This window comes from Rosa rugosa, chromosome 3 (genome assembly GCF_958449725.1).
Source record: "Rosa rugosa chromosome 3, drRosRugo1.1, whole genome shotgun sequence".
In the NCBI taxonomy this organism is placed as follows: Eukaryota; Viridiplantae; Streptophyta; class Magnoliopsida; order Rosales; family Rosaceae; genus Rosa; species Rosa rugosa.
The window spans coordinates 40,650,324-40,666,460 of NC_084822.1; the positions used below are offsets into that span (position 1 = coordinate 40,650,324).

Below are 16,137 nucleotides of genomic sequence, written 5' to 3' on the forward strand. Positions count from 1 at the left end.
TTTGCTGATGGGCCGAGAACCACCGAGCCCACCAACACAAAACAAAACAGCCCACAAGGAACCCTAGCCCAAAGAAGCAAGCCCACTTGGAGGCCCAAGCCACCAACCAAGACCAACCTCCATCTTCCAAAGCCTCCGTCCAGTCGCCAGAGAAGAGTTTACCGTTGTCGTCAACGTAAACCGCTCCACCAGCATCCGGGATCCAGAGCGCCTCGATCCTGGATGACACCTCCATCAAGGTATCAATTTCCTCCCCCTCAACCGCATCTACTTCCTAAGGAGGAGCTCTGTCGCAAGCAATGAAGAAATCAGTCCCTAGTTCGGGACGAACCCGATCAGAGACGCACAGCACAACCTGAAAAACCACCAAGCTTAGATCGAACCCCCGATCTCTACCATAGCCTTCCCCGACACAGATCGTTGGATAGAGAGCGGATCCACCATCACTGCCAATTGAAAATCCTCCATGCCAGATTCGGTCAACCAGAACCCCATCCCCACCAACATCAGCAAAAATGCCTCCTCCACCCGAAGAGAGAGGTAGACAAATGATTTTATCGCCGCCGCTATATGAAAAAAGAAGCAGGTGAGAAGTTTTGTCGCCGTTGCTCGCCGTAGAGAATAACTGACGATAGTCCTCTCGAGAGAGGGTCAGAGACATTTTCTTCCAAACTAGAAACTTGTTTAGGGTTTTGTCAACAAAAAATAAAAAAAAACTTGTTTAATGTTTTGTATATTTCCTTTTTATATTTAGAGTAATGTCATAGGTATTAAATGTTTGTACCAAAATGTGTATCAAATAACTTGACATCTTGTATGTTACCAAGATATTTTATGTCTAAAATGAGGGCATGACAGTCATCTGAGTATCTGACCACATTATGGTAGTTAAGCAATTACTCGTTAATTTTTAATACTTAAAGAATATTTTAATAATTTTTTCTGTTATAATTAACGAGATGAATAATAATAATATAGATATAAAAACTTGAAGTCAATTTCCTTCCAAGAATTAGGAAGTTTTCAGACAAGCATAAAAAGGGAATTAGGATGTTGTGACAATGACAAGTCATCCTAAACTGATTTTAATTGGCCCACAAATTCTCCCCTTCAAAATAATATTTGGAAAAAAGGAAAAAGATCTATTCTAGCATGAGGTAGGAAATGTCTATGTGGCAATTGACTAGGACCCCAAGCAAATGTTCCCACGTGCAGGAGATGAGACCCGGGGATCACATCGAAGCCCTGGACCCCTTGGAGGAGGAGGAAGAAGGTGGCTCCATGCATAGGGATTGCGATTGCAAAGCTGGTTCCGGTCCACAAAGCCCATCCCGGCCAACCGTTCCCGCACCACGCTAGCACCCTTGTTGGCCCCACACGTGTCCGACACATTTGTACGCGAAGCGATGATAAATTGATAAAGTCGGGAAAGTTTGAATTAATATCACGTAAACAAATTTTTTTTTTTAAGAATAAGCTAATTAGTCTGCAAACACATATTCTGCACGTATAAGAAAATTGCTCAGATAGTAAAAATTATTAAGAACAAAAAAAGTTAGAAAGTTATATGATAGTGGATAGTTATTTGAATGATTCGCTCCATGCAGATAATGGATAGATCTGTAGAGAAAAGTGGATTGTAGTTTCCTATTTTTTCATTTTTATCTAATTTTTTTTTGTTTCAGTACTTTGACAATTATGTCTTTGGAGAAAATAGTGTAGATGAAAATGTTTCAAATAAATATCAGAAAGACTCTATCTAACAATGTTTGACAATCTAAAAACTCTATGGTCTTTTTCATAACGATGTTTGATGATGATTTACATTATTATTTATATTAAGCTTACAAATGAGTGCTTGTTTTCACAATCTAAAGATCTATATATAAAAAAAGAAAGCCTAGAGTTTAGTTTCATGGGCTGCACCAAATTTTAAAATGTTTAAAATGTCTTTATGAATGAAAAATAAAAGCTCAAAATAAAATTATCCAAAAGAGATATTATAGTAAACTAAAAAAATAAAAATAAAATAGAAATATGAAAATTTAAAGAAGTGATAGAAACTTCCACATTTTTATATTTTTTATAACAATACATGCGCCGCACGGATATAAGACTAATGATTGAGAATGACATATATACCCCTTTTTTTTCATTAAGATATATACCTAAAAATACAGGTACAAGTACAACCTTCCCACAGGCCACAACCTTTCCCATGCCATCGGGAGGAAAAGTAAAAACCCTAGTTTATAGGTAGAAAGCACGTTACTTTCTTTTATCTTTAATAGTTACTATAGCTAGCTAGAATTAAAGGTCTGCTACCCCGATGAATATAGAATTAGTATAGTACGTTTTTAAGTGATAAAAAATGATTCCTCTGGGAGATTAAATTGTATGATCGAACACCTAGCTAGCCAGCTAGCTAGATTCAAAGCACGAATCTATCTTAGCTACATTATGTTATTTGATAAAATCTATAGGTCCGTTCATAGAATCATAGTACGTACGCGGAAGTTTGAGAAAAAATGATGTGTTGGATCTACTTTCGGTAACAAATTGAATAAATGTCATTTTCACATGCGTCCCATGGCTGAAGCTAGCTAACCTAGAAAGTGAATTTTAAACTTTTTCGTGATCAAGTTCATAAGTGGATTAATAATAGTGTATCCGATGTCATATAGCGTTTCATTCAAACGTCATTGCAGGTATAAATTTTGGGAACAATTTTACAAACAGTATCCAAACTAAGGCTCATTCTTAACTTCAGTACCCAATTATGCAAAACTATTACTTTGGTACCCCAAGTTTGAAGCCCGACCCAACAATCGTATACGCCGTTATTAACGGTGTTAAGTCTTGTGCCACCTAGCAAATTTTGAGGGATATTTTGGTCACTTCATGTCTTAATCCAGATTTTTTTTTTATATTTTTAAGAGACTATTTTTAATTAATTGCAACTTGGTTTCTCTCTCCTTGATTACTCCCCATTTTGTTCTCTTCATCTTTCTGAAACACCGAGAGCTCGGAATACTAAAAACCCGACGCTCATCTAGAACCACCGTGGTTCCACCCTGATTCCGACCACCCATCCGGCGATCCCCGCTTGGCCCGCCAAATCCAGACGCAGAGGTCGCCATTTTTGACTCGCAGGAACACAATCGAGTCACCGACAACGAGCTTCTTCTGGTTCACGAACATGCTCCACTCAGTCATCAGCAAATGCCTGCGAGGGATGCCTAGGTAAATGTGCTGAAACTTCCACACCTCGCCGTGGACGCCCTTGGTGACCACCGTCTGCACCGGCGGGTCAGCGGAGTAGTCGAGCCTCAAGAAAATGATCTCAACGCAGTACCTCGGGACGGAGAAGCTGCCGCCATTGTTGGCGTCGGACTGGGTCAGAGTTTTAGCTAAAGAAGAAGGCTTTTCCAGATTGTCAGACCCATCAGAGTCCACATAGCCCCGGTCTTGAGCAAAAAGCTCGCTGCTCTCGGAAGGGAGAAGCCAGATTCTGGCGAAGACCTCGTCGGTTTCCGGGTCGGCCATGTATTCCCTCACTGTTCATCTCTCTCTCTCTCTCTCTATGCAACAGGGTTTACGAATTTCAGAGAGAAATTGATAAAGTTATTGAAGGATTTGGTTGTGTATTGTGTTTGTGAACTGCGATTCCATGGATTGTTGGGATTTCTTGGGTACGGTTTGGGCTAGTGGTGGTGGAGGAGGCGGAGGAAGTGGGGGAGTTGGTATGTGATTTGGGTGGAGTTGTTGAATTTGGGTTTGATTGAGAGAGTGTAAATTTGGGTTGAAATGACTTAATTACCCTTCAGGTTTTGCCACGTGTCTGGGCTCTTAACATCGTTATGGACGGCGTGTACGATTGTTGGGTCTGGCTTCAAACTTGGGGTACCAAAGTGATAGTTTTGCATAGTCGGGTACTGAAGTTAAGAATGGGCCTTAATTAGTGTATTGTTTGTATAATTTACTCTCAAATTTGTAAAAACACATATTATAATCTTTCAATTAACTAAATCTTTGTCATTGCTTTTTCTTCTTTTCAATACATAATAAAATGTGAGTTGAATACCTATATTCTCAAAGTTGTGTGATACAAAGTTCGTAATTTCAGTTTTGATGAAAATTTTGGTGATCTGAATTACACCATGATTGAAATATTAGTAAATATTAATATTTAAAAATTATTTTTAATATTGCTCAAATAACAATAAGGTCAAATTACTATTATTTAGACGAAAGTTTTAATTAATTATTTTTAAAAACTGTAAAACTTTGGGTATGACATACTTCACGGATATGCAAGATAATAGTAGATCACGACCGTGATTGAAGCTAGGGTTAGGGTTTCTGTGAAATATATAGATGCTAGCTAGGTGGCCGTGAAATTCATAGTCTACCCCACATCTGCACTCACTCACTCCACTTGGAGCTAGCTAGCTCATTAGCTCGGATATGATCAGTGTGAAAATCAAAGAAAATATCAAACACTTCATGGGGAGGAGAGGAAAGCATGTGCCTGAAACCTAGAATTCCATGAGGCGTCTCTCCTTTTTACGAAAGGTCTTTTGGGAGATAGATAGAAGCTTGGCCTTTCTAGGGTTTTCTGCATATTATATCCCAGACTGGCTTTGAAATCAATGAGACTGAGTAGTATCATCATCACCACCATCATCCCAACTCTACCAAGTTACTACAAAACCCTATTTGCCATTTTTAAATTGGAAAACAGAGCTGAAAGCTCCAAATGCAAACATACAAAAGGGATATACATAATCCCATATCCCATGCATAATAATATGATAGTATTTGATATGATGATAGGGCTGTGTGCTTCTTTGTTATCCCCTAGCTATTCTAACAGCCTTGCAATGCTCCACTGCCAGTCTGCCAGCTTAGGTAGGACGTACCACTTTCTACTTTTAGAATGATGGGGAGGAATTGTTTTCTAGCTCCATCGTAGTATATTCATCCCTGCCTTTTCCTCTTCTTTCATAGAAAGATCCTAGCTGCATTGGCTCGCTACGGTTTGTTTTCTTTCATCGATATGTGCATGCATGAGCTTGGCTAGGTTTAATATTTCCATGGACGGCGCTACAGTTGCTGAGAAGGAAACTAGCTAGGGCAACCGCGTTTGAATATTGGAAATGGAGGAATAATATCTTTCTTTAGATGATCGATGATTAGTTAGTGCTTTATAGCTCGTTAAAATAGTCACGCGTAAGGAAAAGTGCTTGGAAGAAAAGCGAAATCATATCACTGGCTTCGAAGTTTGTTTGTTTAATTTAAGATTAGCTAGCTAGACTTGCTATAGAAGCTGAGTTTATGCCACAACTTAATTGATCATCACCAAGCAGAAAGGTGATTTGGGGAATGGAAATGGCGGTGGCTAGTACAAGTGGAGAGCATGAAGCACACATGGATTAGAGGGTAATAAACAGAAGTGTAGCTGGCATATATATGTGGAAGTGCATACAATCCTCTCCATGCATCGTCAGTGCATGGGTACTTGCAATATGAATGGATGTAATTTTTTTTATATTAAAATATATAAAGGGGTGGATTAGATGAGTGGCTGTTATTTTTTTAGAGATTAAAATAACCGACAATGCAAGTGCACTGTCGGTGCATACAATCCTCTCCAATCTATCTAGGGCATGTTGGAATTAATCGTGGAGGTCGAGTAGACAGTAAACTTGTAAGAAGAATGTCCTATATATTTGTTGAGTATGATTTTTTATTTTATTTTTATGTGAAAAGACTATGAATTAAAGGTAGATATTTATTGAGTATGTTATATATTAGGGCTGTAAATTTGGCTGGACATATGGCCGGTTCTTCTTTTTGTTCTTTCTCTTCTGGGCTTTGTATGTAAAAAACTGAGTGGAGTTTGAACTCAATATTAAGCTTGATAAGATATAAGAACTGATTATGAACACTGATATATCTATATTTAGAGAAATGATATTCACACATCATTTTATTTTCTTTTAAAAATGCTAATCACACACCTTTTAATTATTGTTCTAATTAACACAATAGAAGGTGTGTGATTAGTAATTTGTAACACAAAAGAGTATGTAAATATCACTGGCCTCCATATTCATATCGTAAAACTCATGAACAACTTGTATACCTTTAGGAACCATCTTGAATATGTTTGTGCTCGGTTCATTTACTAAAACTTAGTTCGAATTGATTAAATAGTTCTTTGACTCATTCCCCAATTGAGTCAAATCGAGCTAAGCTTGAGCTTGAAAACAAAAATCAATCCAGCCTAGCCTAGCTTGAGCTTGGAAAAGATTAATGTCGAGCCAAACAAAGAATTTGAAAATGTCTGAGCCGGACTGCCGGACGAAAGATTATTTTATGTATCAAATATGCTATATCAATATTTACCTAACGAGTTAAAACTTAAAAGGATAGAAAAATGATTTATCAAAGACTTTTATAAAAAGAATACATATCTAACGAAAAATAAATAAATAAAACCAAAGTAAATAAGTAATCACTTCTAAAATCAATTAACGTCTTATGTCATTAGTTGATTTCTCAATTCCCGCCTATATATGCATAATTTCGGTCTTATTGACTCATAAATTACACTGTTAATGATCTCCCTCGATCATTTTTTTTTCCTTCGAATTACATGATCGAGAAGGGAGGCTACCGTCTTGACTCTAGCCCTCGATTTTTCATTTAAAAAGTTAGTGAACGTATCTATTAACAATGTATTCTTTATCTCTAAAGAATTTCATTAGAACCTTTATTATGGGGCTTCTTCCTCTTGATTTCCATACTGCTCATCATCTTCGGATTTGGTAGTCTCACACTTCTTCTTAGTCAACCAGAAGGAAAGGAATATATAAGTACAATATTTCGCTTGTATGAATCGAAAGGAAATATATAATAGAAATTTAATTGTAGGGTTAGGTCCAATTAATGATTATGCAAGGACCCCAAAAGATTACAAGAGGTTGAATATTTTTAAGTATGATAGTATCAAAAAATAAGTATTAATGATATATACTATATCTCTCATACACTCATTTCACTCACAACTGCAAATTCAAAGCTCTCAATTATTGTTTAGCAAAAAAAAAAATGATAATCGACTTGCCGACCCACCCAATCATTAAAACAACGTTAGGGTGAACCCCCAACCTCACAAATCAAGTGGCTCATAAATCCACGGCTCCAAATGCGTCCTACCTGAATTTTAATCCCAAGCCGTTGATGTTAAATGCCTTGGGGCTCTATCAAAATGCCTCACATGACATACACAATGAAATAAAACAAAGAAAATCTGAATCAATATCTATACACACACATAAGAACATTAGAAAGATTTGGAAAGATCTTCAAACCTTCTCTTGCTCTTCTTTCATGTGGTTCACTAAATTCCTCACCAATATACAAGCAATATTGAAAAGAACTTAGATTAATTCTAGAAGGAATATATCTTCCATGTGTTTGGATATGTTGTACATATAAATTCGAACATAAAATCTTAGTGATACATAAATTATGGTAGGTTCCTTTCAAAAAAAAAAATTATGGTAGGCATAAAATTGGTACCAGGAGATTAGTGCTTAACTTTTGTTTAGGGTTTAGGATTCTGGTCAACGGAAAAATTCATGACATTCTATTCAGTCAAACGTATAGTTAGTGCATTAAATGTTATGGTTCTTAATTAATGTGAAGAGTAGCTATTTTACATGAAATTTCATGTCGTTAAGTTCATTTTTATAAATTTGACGATTCCTAAATCTTGTTTTAACATGGGGCACAAGAGGACAATTTTCTATACATAATTGCTGCTTATGATTTTTCTTTTTCTGAAATCTTCTTATTTGAATGCTCGACTAAGAAAAACTTGAGGGGAAAATGAAGATTCTAGAGAGAAAGGAACATGGCTGCATATACCTATTGAGGAGCTAATGGTATTATAATTTATACAATCTTAATTAAACAAACCCAATAAGGCCTATAGTAGTCATATACCTACTATATACTGTTAGGTATAACCCTATAAGCTTTCATTGAGGAACTAGGCTGTTTCCACTTCTTAGTAGTACTTTAATTGTAAAAAACCCAAATATTAGCTTTTAGATCATTGTAGCTGGGGGGAAAAAACAAAGGATTAGTGTGTAGCATGTGCTATCCAATTTTGGTATGAATACCATTGAAAATGCTCTAATAAAATTAGAATTGTGCCCTAAACTATGGATTACGCTGTGATCACTTGGTAAGCTAGGATCCCAATTCCCAAATAATAAGCATTTTGTTTAATCACATGGTTTGAGAACATGGTCTATGTGTTTGTTTAAAATGAATCATTGAGCTTGGAATGTGGGTGACCTCATTAATTACGGGTGTGTATGTTCTCATTGTTTCTTCCCCTAGAAATCAAAATTAAAATGTAAACAACACGAAAATAGATGGTCATTCCTTTCATTTATTAATTTCGGTTGATGAGGGTCGGTAAAACAGTTTAATGAAGTAAGTGTCAAGTTATCTCCTAATTGGTATCTATCTATGTTAGGATCATTGCACCTGGCGCAACCGTAGCATTGCATGTGGCATTGGACTTTTATGTTTTAAGCAATTTATTTTCAAACAAATATTATTAATTTTGATGTGAATTTTCTACTAATTTGGCCTTCTCTTTATCCTAGGTGCCGCCCCCTTCTATTGTTATACCGGCCACAAACCCGGCCTCAATATCCACACACAGATTTAGTCTCCCAAGTCAGTGTGAGTAAGAGAGAGGGAGTTCAGGTGAGACCGTGAGAGTACTGTTTGATTAGATTAGAATATAGAGCGCGCAAGAGGTGAACATGTGGTAATTCTTGATGAGATGTGTTGAAGGTGTTTTCTAGGTCATCTACAGCAAGTTATATATATATATATATATATATATATATATATAATCTTGCTCAGGTGCGGATATCCGTACCTTTTGCACGGATTTCTGGTTTTTACTCAATTTTTTATCACACATTTACATCTTAACCGTTCAGTTTTTAGGTCCTAATGTATAGATCATCTCTACAAATTTTCAGCCAAATTGATGATCGTTAAGGCATCCAAAACTGCAATTTACACGAACAAACCGAATCTGTCGAACCGGAACCGTTCGTGTTCATTGTTGTAAATTGCAGTTTTGAATGCCTTAACGATCATCAAATTGGCTGAAATTTTGCAGAGATGATCTATACATTAGGACCTAAAAACTGAACGGTTAAGATGTAAATGTGTGATAAAAAAGTGGGTAAAAACCGGAAATCCGTACATTTTGCTTAGGTACGGATATCCGCACCTAAGCAAAAACGTACGGATTTTGTGTTTTTCCCCACTTTTTGATCACACATTCACATCTTAACCGTTCAGTTTTTAGGTCCTAATGTATAGATCACCTCTGCAAAATTTCAGCCAATTTGGTGATCGTTAAGGCATCCAAAACTGCAATTTACACGAACGAACCGAATCTGTCGAACCGGAACCGTTCGTATATATTGTTGTAATTTGCAGTTTTGAATGCCTTAATGATCACCAAATTGGCTGAAATTTTGCAGAGGTGATCTATACATTATGACCTACAAACTGAACGGTTAAGATGTGAAATTGTGATCGGAAAGTGGGTACAAACCGGAAATCCGCACCTAAGCAAAAAGTGCGGACGTCCGCAGCCAAGAAGGGCTGTGTGTGTGTGTATATATATATATATATATATATATATTTCCAATTATTCAAGTTAATTACTAAGTCTTAGATAAGTAAATATCCTTCCCACATTATGGTACTTCATATACTAATTGTGGTTTTCTTTTTCTTTTGTTTCTTTGGTCAAGACTAATTGTTGTTATTATCATATTATTAGCATATGGTTTGACTAATGCATGCTTATTTTTTATGAGGTAAAATTATTATATATGTGAGAAGTACAATATATATAACTAAAAATAAAATGTAAATTTCGATTTGGTCAAGTTATGGTTTCACCATGCATATGCTTACATGTGCTTTTGCAAATAGTAAAAGAAGTATATGCTCACAAGGTGAGATCATGCAATGCACATATGCACTAAAATGCCTAGCTACTAATTAAAATTGCTTTCCTCCTCTTGGAACACCACATACTTGAGACGTGTATTCTAATTAAATTAATTGGTTTATTTCCCAATACAATGTATTCTTAAAGAATTAAGTTGATGCAAGAAGACTGGCCAGAGCAGATCGATGATCAGGAAGAATTACAAAGGAGGGAATATATATCCAATCTAAATTTTCTGTCAGAATCTCAAGGAGTTCTCGAGAACAAAGTTAGTTGGCTGCAGTAGTTCGAAGTTCGAAGTTGGAAGTTCAATGATATGCATGTTGTTGTCTACGTGGCTATTTTAGATGCAATCAGATTCATGCATGTATACACGTCAACTCACCCATTGACGTCTGCAGTCTCATGTAGCTCTTTGATTCTTCCGAAGCTGGTAGATACAACTAGTGCGACTCCACACTGACACACATGATTAATTCATTAGTTTTTTTTTTTTTGAATAAATTTTTTAGTTATATACGGATTAATTCATTAATTATATTCCGTATATATATATAGGTTCTCACTTACCAAAATTGTTCGATATATTTTTTTATGGTGAAATAAACATTACAAATAGATTTCACAACTACCTATTTTAAACCGATTAAAGTTGTAAGTTAGAAAAAATTAACATTTTTAAGCTCTTAAGTAATCAAGTGAAGCTAAAGAGTTTCAAAATTTCCAATATGAATGAACACAAAATTACTTCTAGTGACTAGAATATATATATATATATATATATATATATATATATATATATATATATATATATTTTATAAGAAAAAATTCTGGTGACAACGGTTGATATTCTCAATCACATTCAAAGTAAAAAAAAACTAGCTAACTTTCTTTAAAACAAAATAACTCTAAATGATACCATTCCCGATTTTGGAGCATATTGGAAAATGATCTAGAGTAGCACAAACATGAATAACAAAGTTGCAGCTCGCAACTAAAGTTTCCTTAGCTCAAATTTATGTGTATTTCTTCACTTTATTCACTCAAACAATACCATTGCGGTTTCCTCATTTTTCAACTAAATGATGTCATTATTTCAACAGAATTTGATGATCAGTATATAATATACAGACACACGTACACATACTACATATACTGTTGCTCAAATTAATTTGGTTAATTTCAGATTTATATTTAATAAATAAGGTGCTGCTATCATAGTACTGTTCCATATTTTTCACTTTCTTCTGAAAAAAAAAAGAAAGTATGGAAGATACAAATATATATTTTGTGCGACGTCATTGATGAGCAATTTAAAGAAACATTAGTATGATAGTATCGATGATATCAAACAAAAAAGAAATACTATAGATGATAATATTATTGTCTCGAATGTAGAAGATACGTTTAAAATTCGATTTAATTTCTTTTAACTATGAATGTTACATGCTTCGTGCCTGGGTATAAGCAGCATGCACACTCCACATAAGAGGCATTATCTGAGGCTGGCCGGTCTGAACTGTGTCGACCGGCGTTGAACCATGTGGAGTGTGATCGTCGCTTCAAAAACTATCCCAACACCGTCTAAAATTTTAATGCCTAGCTATTTCATTCCATGTGATGTGACCCATGATCCTAATAACTATTCTGAGCAATTGGGTATGACCCGAATATTTTCCTCATTTGGAAAGTCAACACTTAAAAATTACAGATGAAAACCCAGAAAATAAAGTCACTTGGGTTCATGCAAAAGTCAACCTTTTGTTTAATATTTCCAAACCGAATTCTATAACCAGTACGTTTTTTAATTTCCTCTCGATCATTCTTGATGTTGAACTAGACGGCAATATATGTGAATATGGTCGTCCATAATCGAACGAAGACTGATTCAAATAAAAGAGAACTACTGAATACCAGCTAGCTAGGGTTAGATCAGGACCAGGACAGAATTGGAAGAAGCCAGGGTTTCGAATTTCATCTTATTTTTTTCAAAGAAAAATTTGAACAACGAAATCAAACACCCAAATTAAGAGTGATACTGATACTGATAACCAAGTTATACGAATTGAACCTCATGAAGAGGTCGGCAAGTCCACCTTTGAATACCTTTCAAAATCACAAAAAAAAAAAAAAAAAAAAGTCGGCAACACATCTTGGTCCTGATCTGAAAGTGAGATCGTTTTCAGTTCACTACCTTCAATTAATTTATTAAGATTTCGTGTTAACTAACTTTGTAACTACATTAACTGCAAGCTTATTATAAATATAGCTAACAACACTACTTATTTTTCAACTAGCTTAGGACTCGTGATTAGTTAATTAATTAAGAACATGACCAGAGCAAAGCTAGGTTTACCGGAGGAAACAAGAACGTGACCATTAACGATAAGAGCAATGGATGGATTAGCATTACGTCATGAATTAATGGCGATGGAGGTTTGACCAGAGAGATCTGGATTCTGGAAAACACATGAAACCACATGGAATAGCCGATTATAACCACCACCTTATTTCGAATAATAAGACCTCAATTAGACCGTTAGTGAGAAATTAGTCAAATCAAATTTATTAGCCAATTGAAATTCCATTTACCAAACCATCATGTGCAACAGATACATGATCATAATCCCACCCGTCTCACACCTATAATATTTGGTTGTCTTGACCAACTATAATCTCCATATGATTGTTCAATATACTAAAGAGAGGATTAGAGCACCATTGACTGAACAAATTAATGCATTTGGATTTTCTGCTTTTCCTTCTCGTAGTTTGTTGTGATGTATATATGCAGGTAGATAAGGGAAGCCATTGTTTTTTACGATATCGCTAAACTAATTGAGTAGTTGTTGCCAAAACACGGTCCGAGTCTTTAGAAGCTTATTATGCTAATTAGTAATCTGACCCGTATGCATGTTTACTTGTAAAACTATAAGAAACATGTACGTATGAAGTTTATAACAATAGGCGCCGTTCACCTAAGTGTAGGGTAAAAGCCAAACTCTTTTGATGAACGTGAGAGTGAAGTGTTCTACCACCGGAGCTAACAATTTCTCCCATTTTAGCCCTAGTTTTAAGTCCAAGTTACATATGATCACGAGATACATAAAATGAAGAAGTACTTCACCAGTCCAACGGCTGGGGGTTTTGCAGATCATTAGGTATCATTATGGCAGTACTAATTTGAAATGTAGGGGGACTTCTCGATCTTTGCTCTTTCTCTAGCCTACAATAACTAAGAACTTCTCCCCTTTACTCATAGCACTTTGAATCGTATCCACAAACTCTGAAACATGTATGATCTTAACCGGGTGAGACAAATATGATAAGATCATATCAAGGAGATGATCTCATAATCTATAACTAGAGGGTTCAACTTGGATACATTTGATGTGCCATGTGATAATGAAAGTGACTCACTTGGACTCCTCCAATTAAATCCCCATCATCTTCATCCTCTAGTAAGACAAAATTAGGGTACATCATACATGATTGCGAATGTCATGACAATGATCGATCACAACGACTACCGAGTTTTTTTAAATTTTTAATTTTTATTCAAAGCATGAATTAGTGTTATATATTGGGTCAAAGGCTTAATCAAATTTGGAGACAGATTAGGGTTTAGGGCACACAACAAATTACCCATCATCTTCATCCCCTAGTAAAGTAGTAAGACAAAATTAGGGTATATTATACATGATTGCGAATGTCATGACAATGATCGATCACAACGGCTACTTGGTTTGTTTTTTGTTTGATTCAAAGCATGAATTAGTGTTATATATTGGGTCAAAGGTTTAATCAAATTTGGAGACAGATTAGGGTTTAGGGTACACAACAAATTACAATGAGACTTTTTTTTTAACTTTGTCAAGGGAAACCCAAAGGCTTTATTTTAAGTTGCATTTTATTGGGCCCGTTTTTGCTCAATGATTGCAAAGTGAGTTTAACTTTGAATTTGCTTGTTATGTAGTAGCCCGTAACAATAAAAATGATAGTCCAGTCCGTGAGGGGGCGCAAGCATAGTCAACTAGGGCTATCAATGGGTCGTGTCGGGTTGGGTTCGTGTCAGGTCAAAGTATTTGTCATGTCGCAAGATACAAACTCAAACTCAACCTATTTAATAAAATTGTCAAAAATTTAAACACAAACCCAACCTATTTATTAAACGGGTTACCCATTTCCAACCCGCTTAACCCATTTAATAAATATGTCGTGTCGTGTTGGACAAAATGACTAATTTAAGGGTTAACATTGGGACCCATTTAACTAAAAAAATACATAAATTTATTAAAAACCCCACAAGACAAAGAATATAAATAATTCACTTCAAAAAAGAAAAGAAAAAAAGAATATAAATAATTATATATAATTCATAAATAACTAAATCCAATAATGGTGAAGTAAAATATTTCAAATTGTATCCTATGATCAAATACTCCCAACGTCCAAAATTTCAAGAAGTATAACATAATCAGGTTTTGGACGTGAAATTGATGATATATGAAAACATATCATAGTTTAGGATGAAAACCACAATATATACTAGACAACAGGAAGAGATGATCAATATAGCTAGCTACTTGATTGCTCAAATTGAGCACTCCCCGGATAAACATACATAAGGGTCTTATCAATAATTGAAGAGAAGAAAGGGATTCAAATTTCGCGTCTTTATACGGGTTCACTTTGTGTTGGTGAGTTGACATGTGGCCGACCCATTTATTAAATAAGTCATGGCGGGTTAACCCACGGCCTACCCGCTTTGTAATCGTGTGGGTCCAACCCGCTTTATTTCGTGCGAGTTTCGAGTCGTGTCGGAATTGACAGCCTTATAGTCAACTATGCCAATTGAACTTTCCGGAAAGCCATGAAAGACCTTCACATCTAATCTTTCAGTAAGTTTGCGATGCAAAATTTTCTTAGAACCTCAAAGAGGCTTCCCTACCCTATAATTATGCCTGCATTGCGCGAATGTGAGAACACGCCGAAATTTATAAACCGGTCACTCATTCTAATAAGAGAAATATCTTCTGTACGTTGGATTGTAATACTTGGACTAAATATAGCTAAATAATGTAACGGTCTGAGAAATGGACCCAACAATATTGTAGTTAATGATGTTGTGGTTTTTGTCTAATTTCCAAGTGGCAAGAGGAGAGATTAGATAAAAAAAAAAAAAATTGAGGGGACCTTAAGCAATTACCACGGACCAATACCAGGGTGTTTAAATTGGTTCGGCCAGGTGAACATTCAGGAATACCACATGGATCAAGTTGACATATATGTGGATAGGGTCCAATCCCAATTTGCAAGCTGTATGAAATTGATGAATAATTTTGGGAGTACAGTTGTACTGGTTTGAAATTAGGGTGGTCCAGTAAGGGGTCCTAAAATTATATCCATGGTCCAGATCCTAATGAGGACTTGGGACGTTCTTGTGGTTGAGAAGGGAATGGTGAAGCTCCTTGTGAAATATGTGAAGGAGTTTGGTCTGTCCCATGTGAAATCCTCATGGCAAACGAAGTAGAATTTTGTTTATACTCCAAAATCAATTTTGCTTTGATTTTCAACTGTGCAATAATACATGACCTCGTTCAATTATTGTTTAGCGAGTCAATATTGCTAAAAGTTATTGATGGCATGACCTGTTTCATTACAAAATATCTATGTTATCAACTTGTTGATATAGCTTAGAATTTGGTAATGGAAACTGGTGGAAAGAACTGGAGAATGAGAATGAGAATGATAAAGAAAGATAGTGATGCTCCAGAGGACTTCAATGCACATTGATGATTTGATAAGGGTTACCACCATGCATAATATGAACACAGGCCAGAAGGCTGGTCCAAAATAGAATTCACAGTATTTTCAGTGATGCTCAAGTCTCAATAGCAAAAGTCTTCAGCACATGCTGTGGACATGATTAAGTGCTTGCAAGATGCACATCGAAGAATATACACGCTAAATCCACAACACTTTTGAGTGCATTTCAAGTAGCACTGCAGCAACCGCAAAATTCTCTTACGCATACAAACATTGCAGATCAAGTTATCGTTCCGTTG

The 16,137-nt window shown here is 35.7% G+C and overlaps 1 protein-coding gene across 1 annotated transcript; it reads right to left on the bottom strand.

The window, feature by feature from the left end:
* Positions 1–3,048: 3,048 nt before the first annotated feature.
* On the bottom strand, positions 3,049–3,546 carry LOC133737726 (auxin response factor 16-like). Its single transcript, XM_062165231.1, has one exon. It carries the CDS (start codon positions 3,544–3,546, stop codon positions 3,049–3,051), a length of 498 nt encoding a protein of 165 aa, XP_062021215.1.
* Positions 3,547–16,137: the final 12,591 nt, after the last annotated feature.

Bases quoted from the DNA above. Each gene is read 5' to 3' on its own strand.
- LOC133737726 (XM_062165231.1), bottom strand. From the start codon at position 3,546: ATGGCCGACCCGGAAACCGACGAGGTCTTCGCCAGAATCTGGCTTCTC.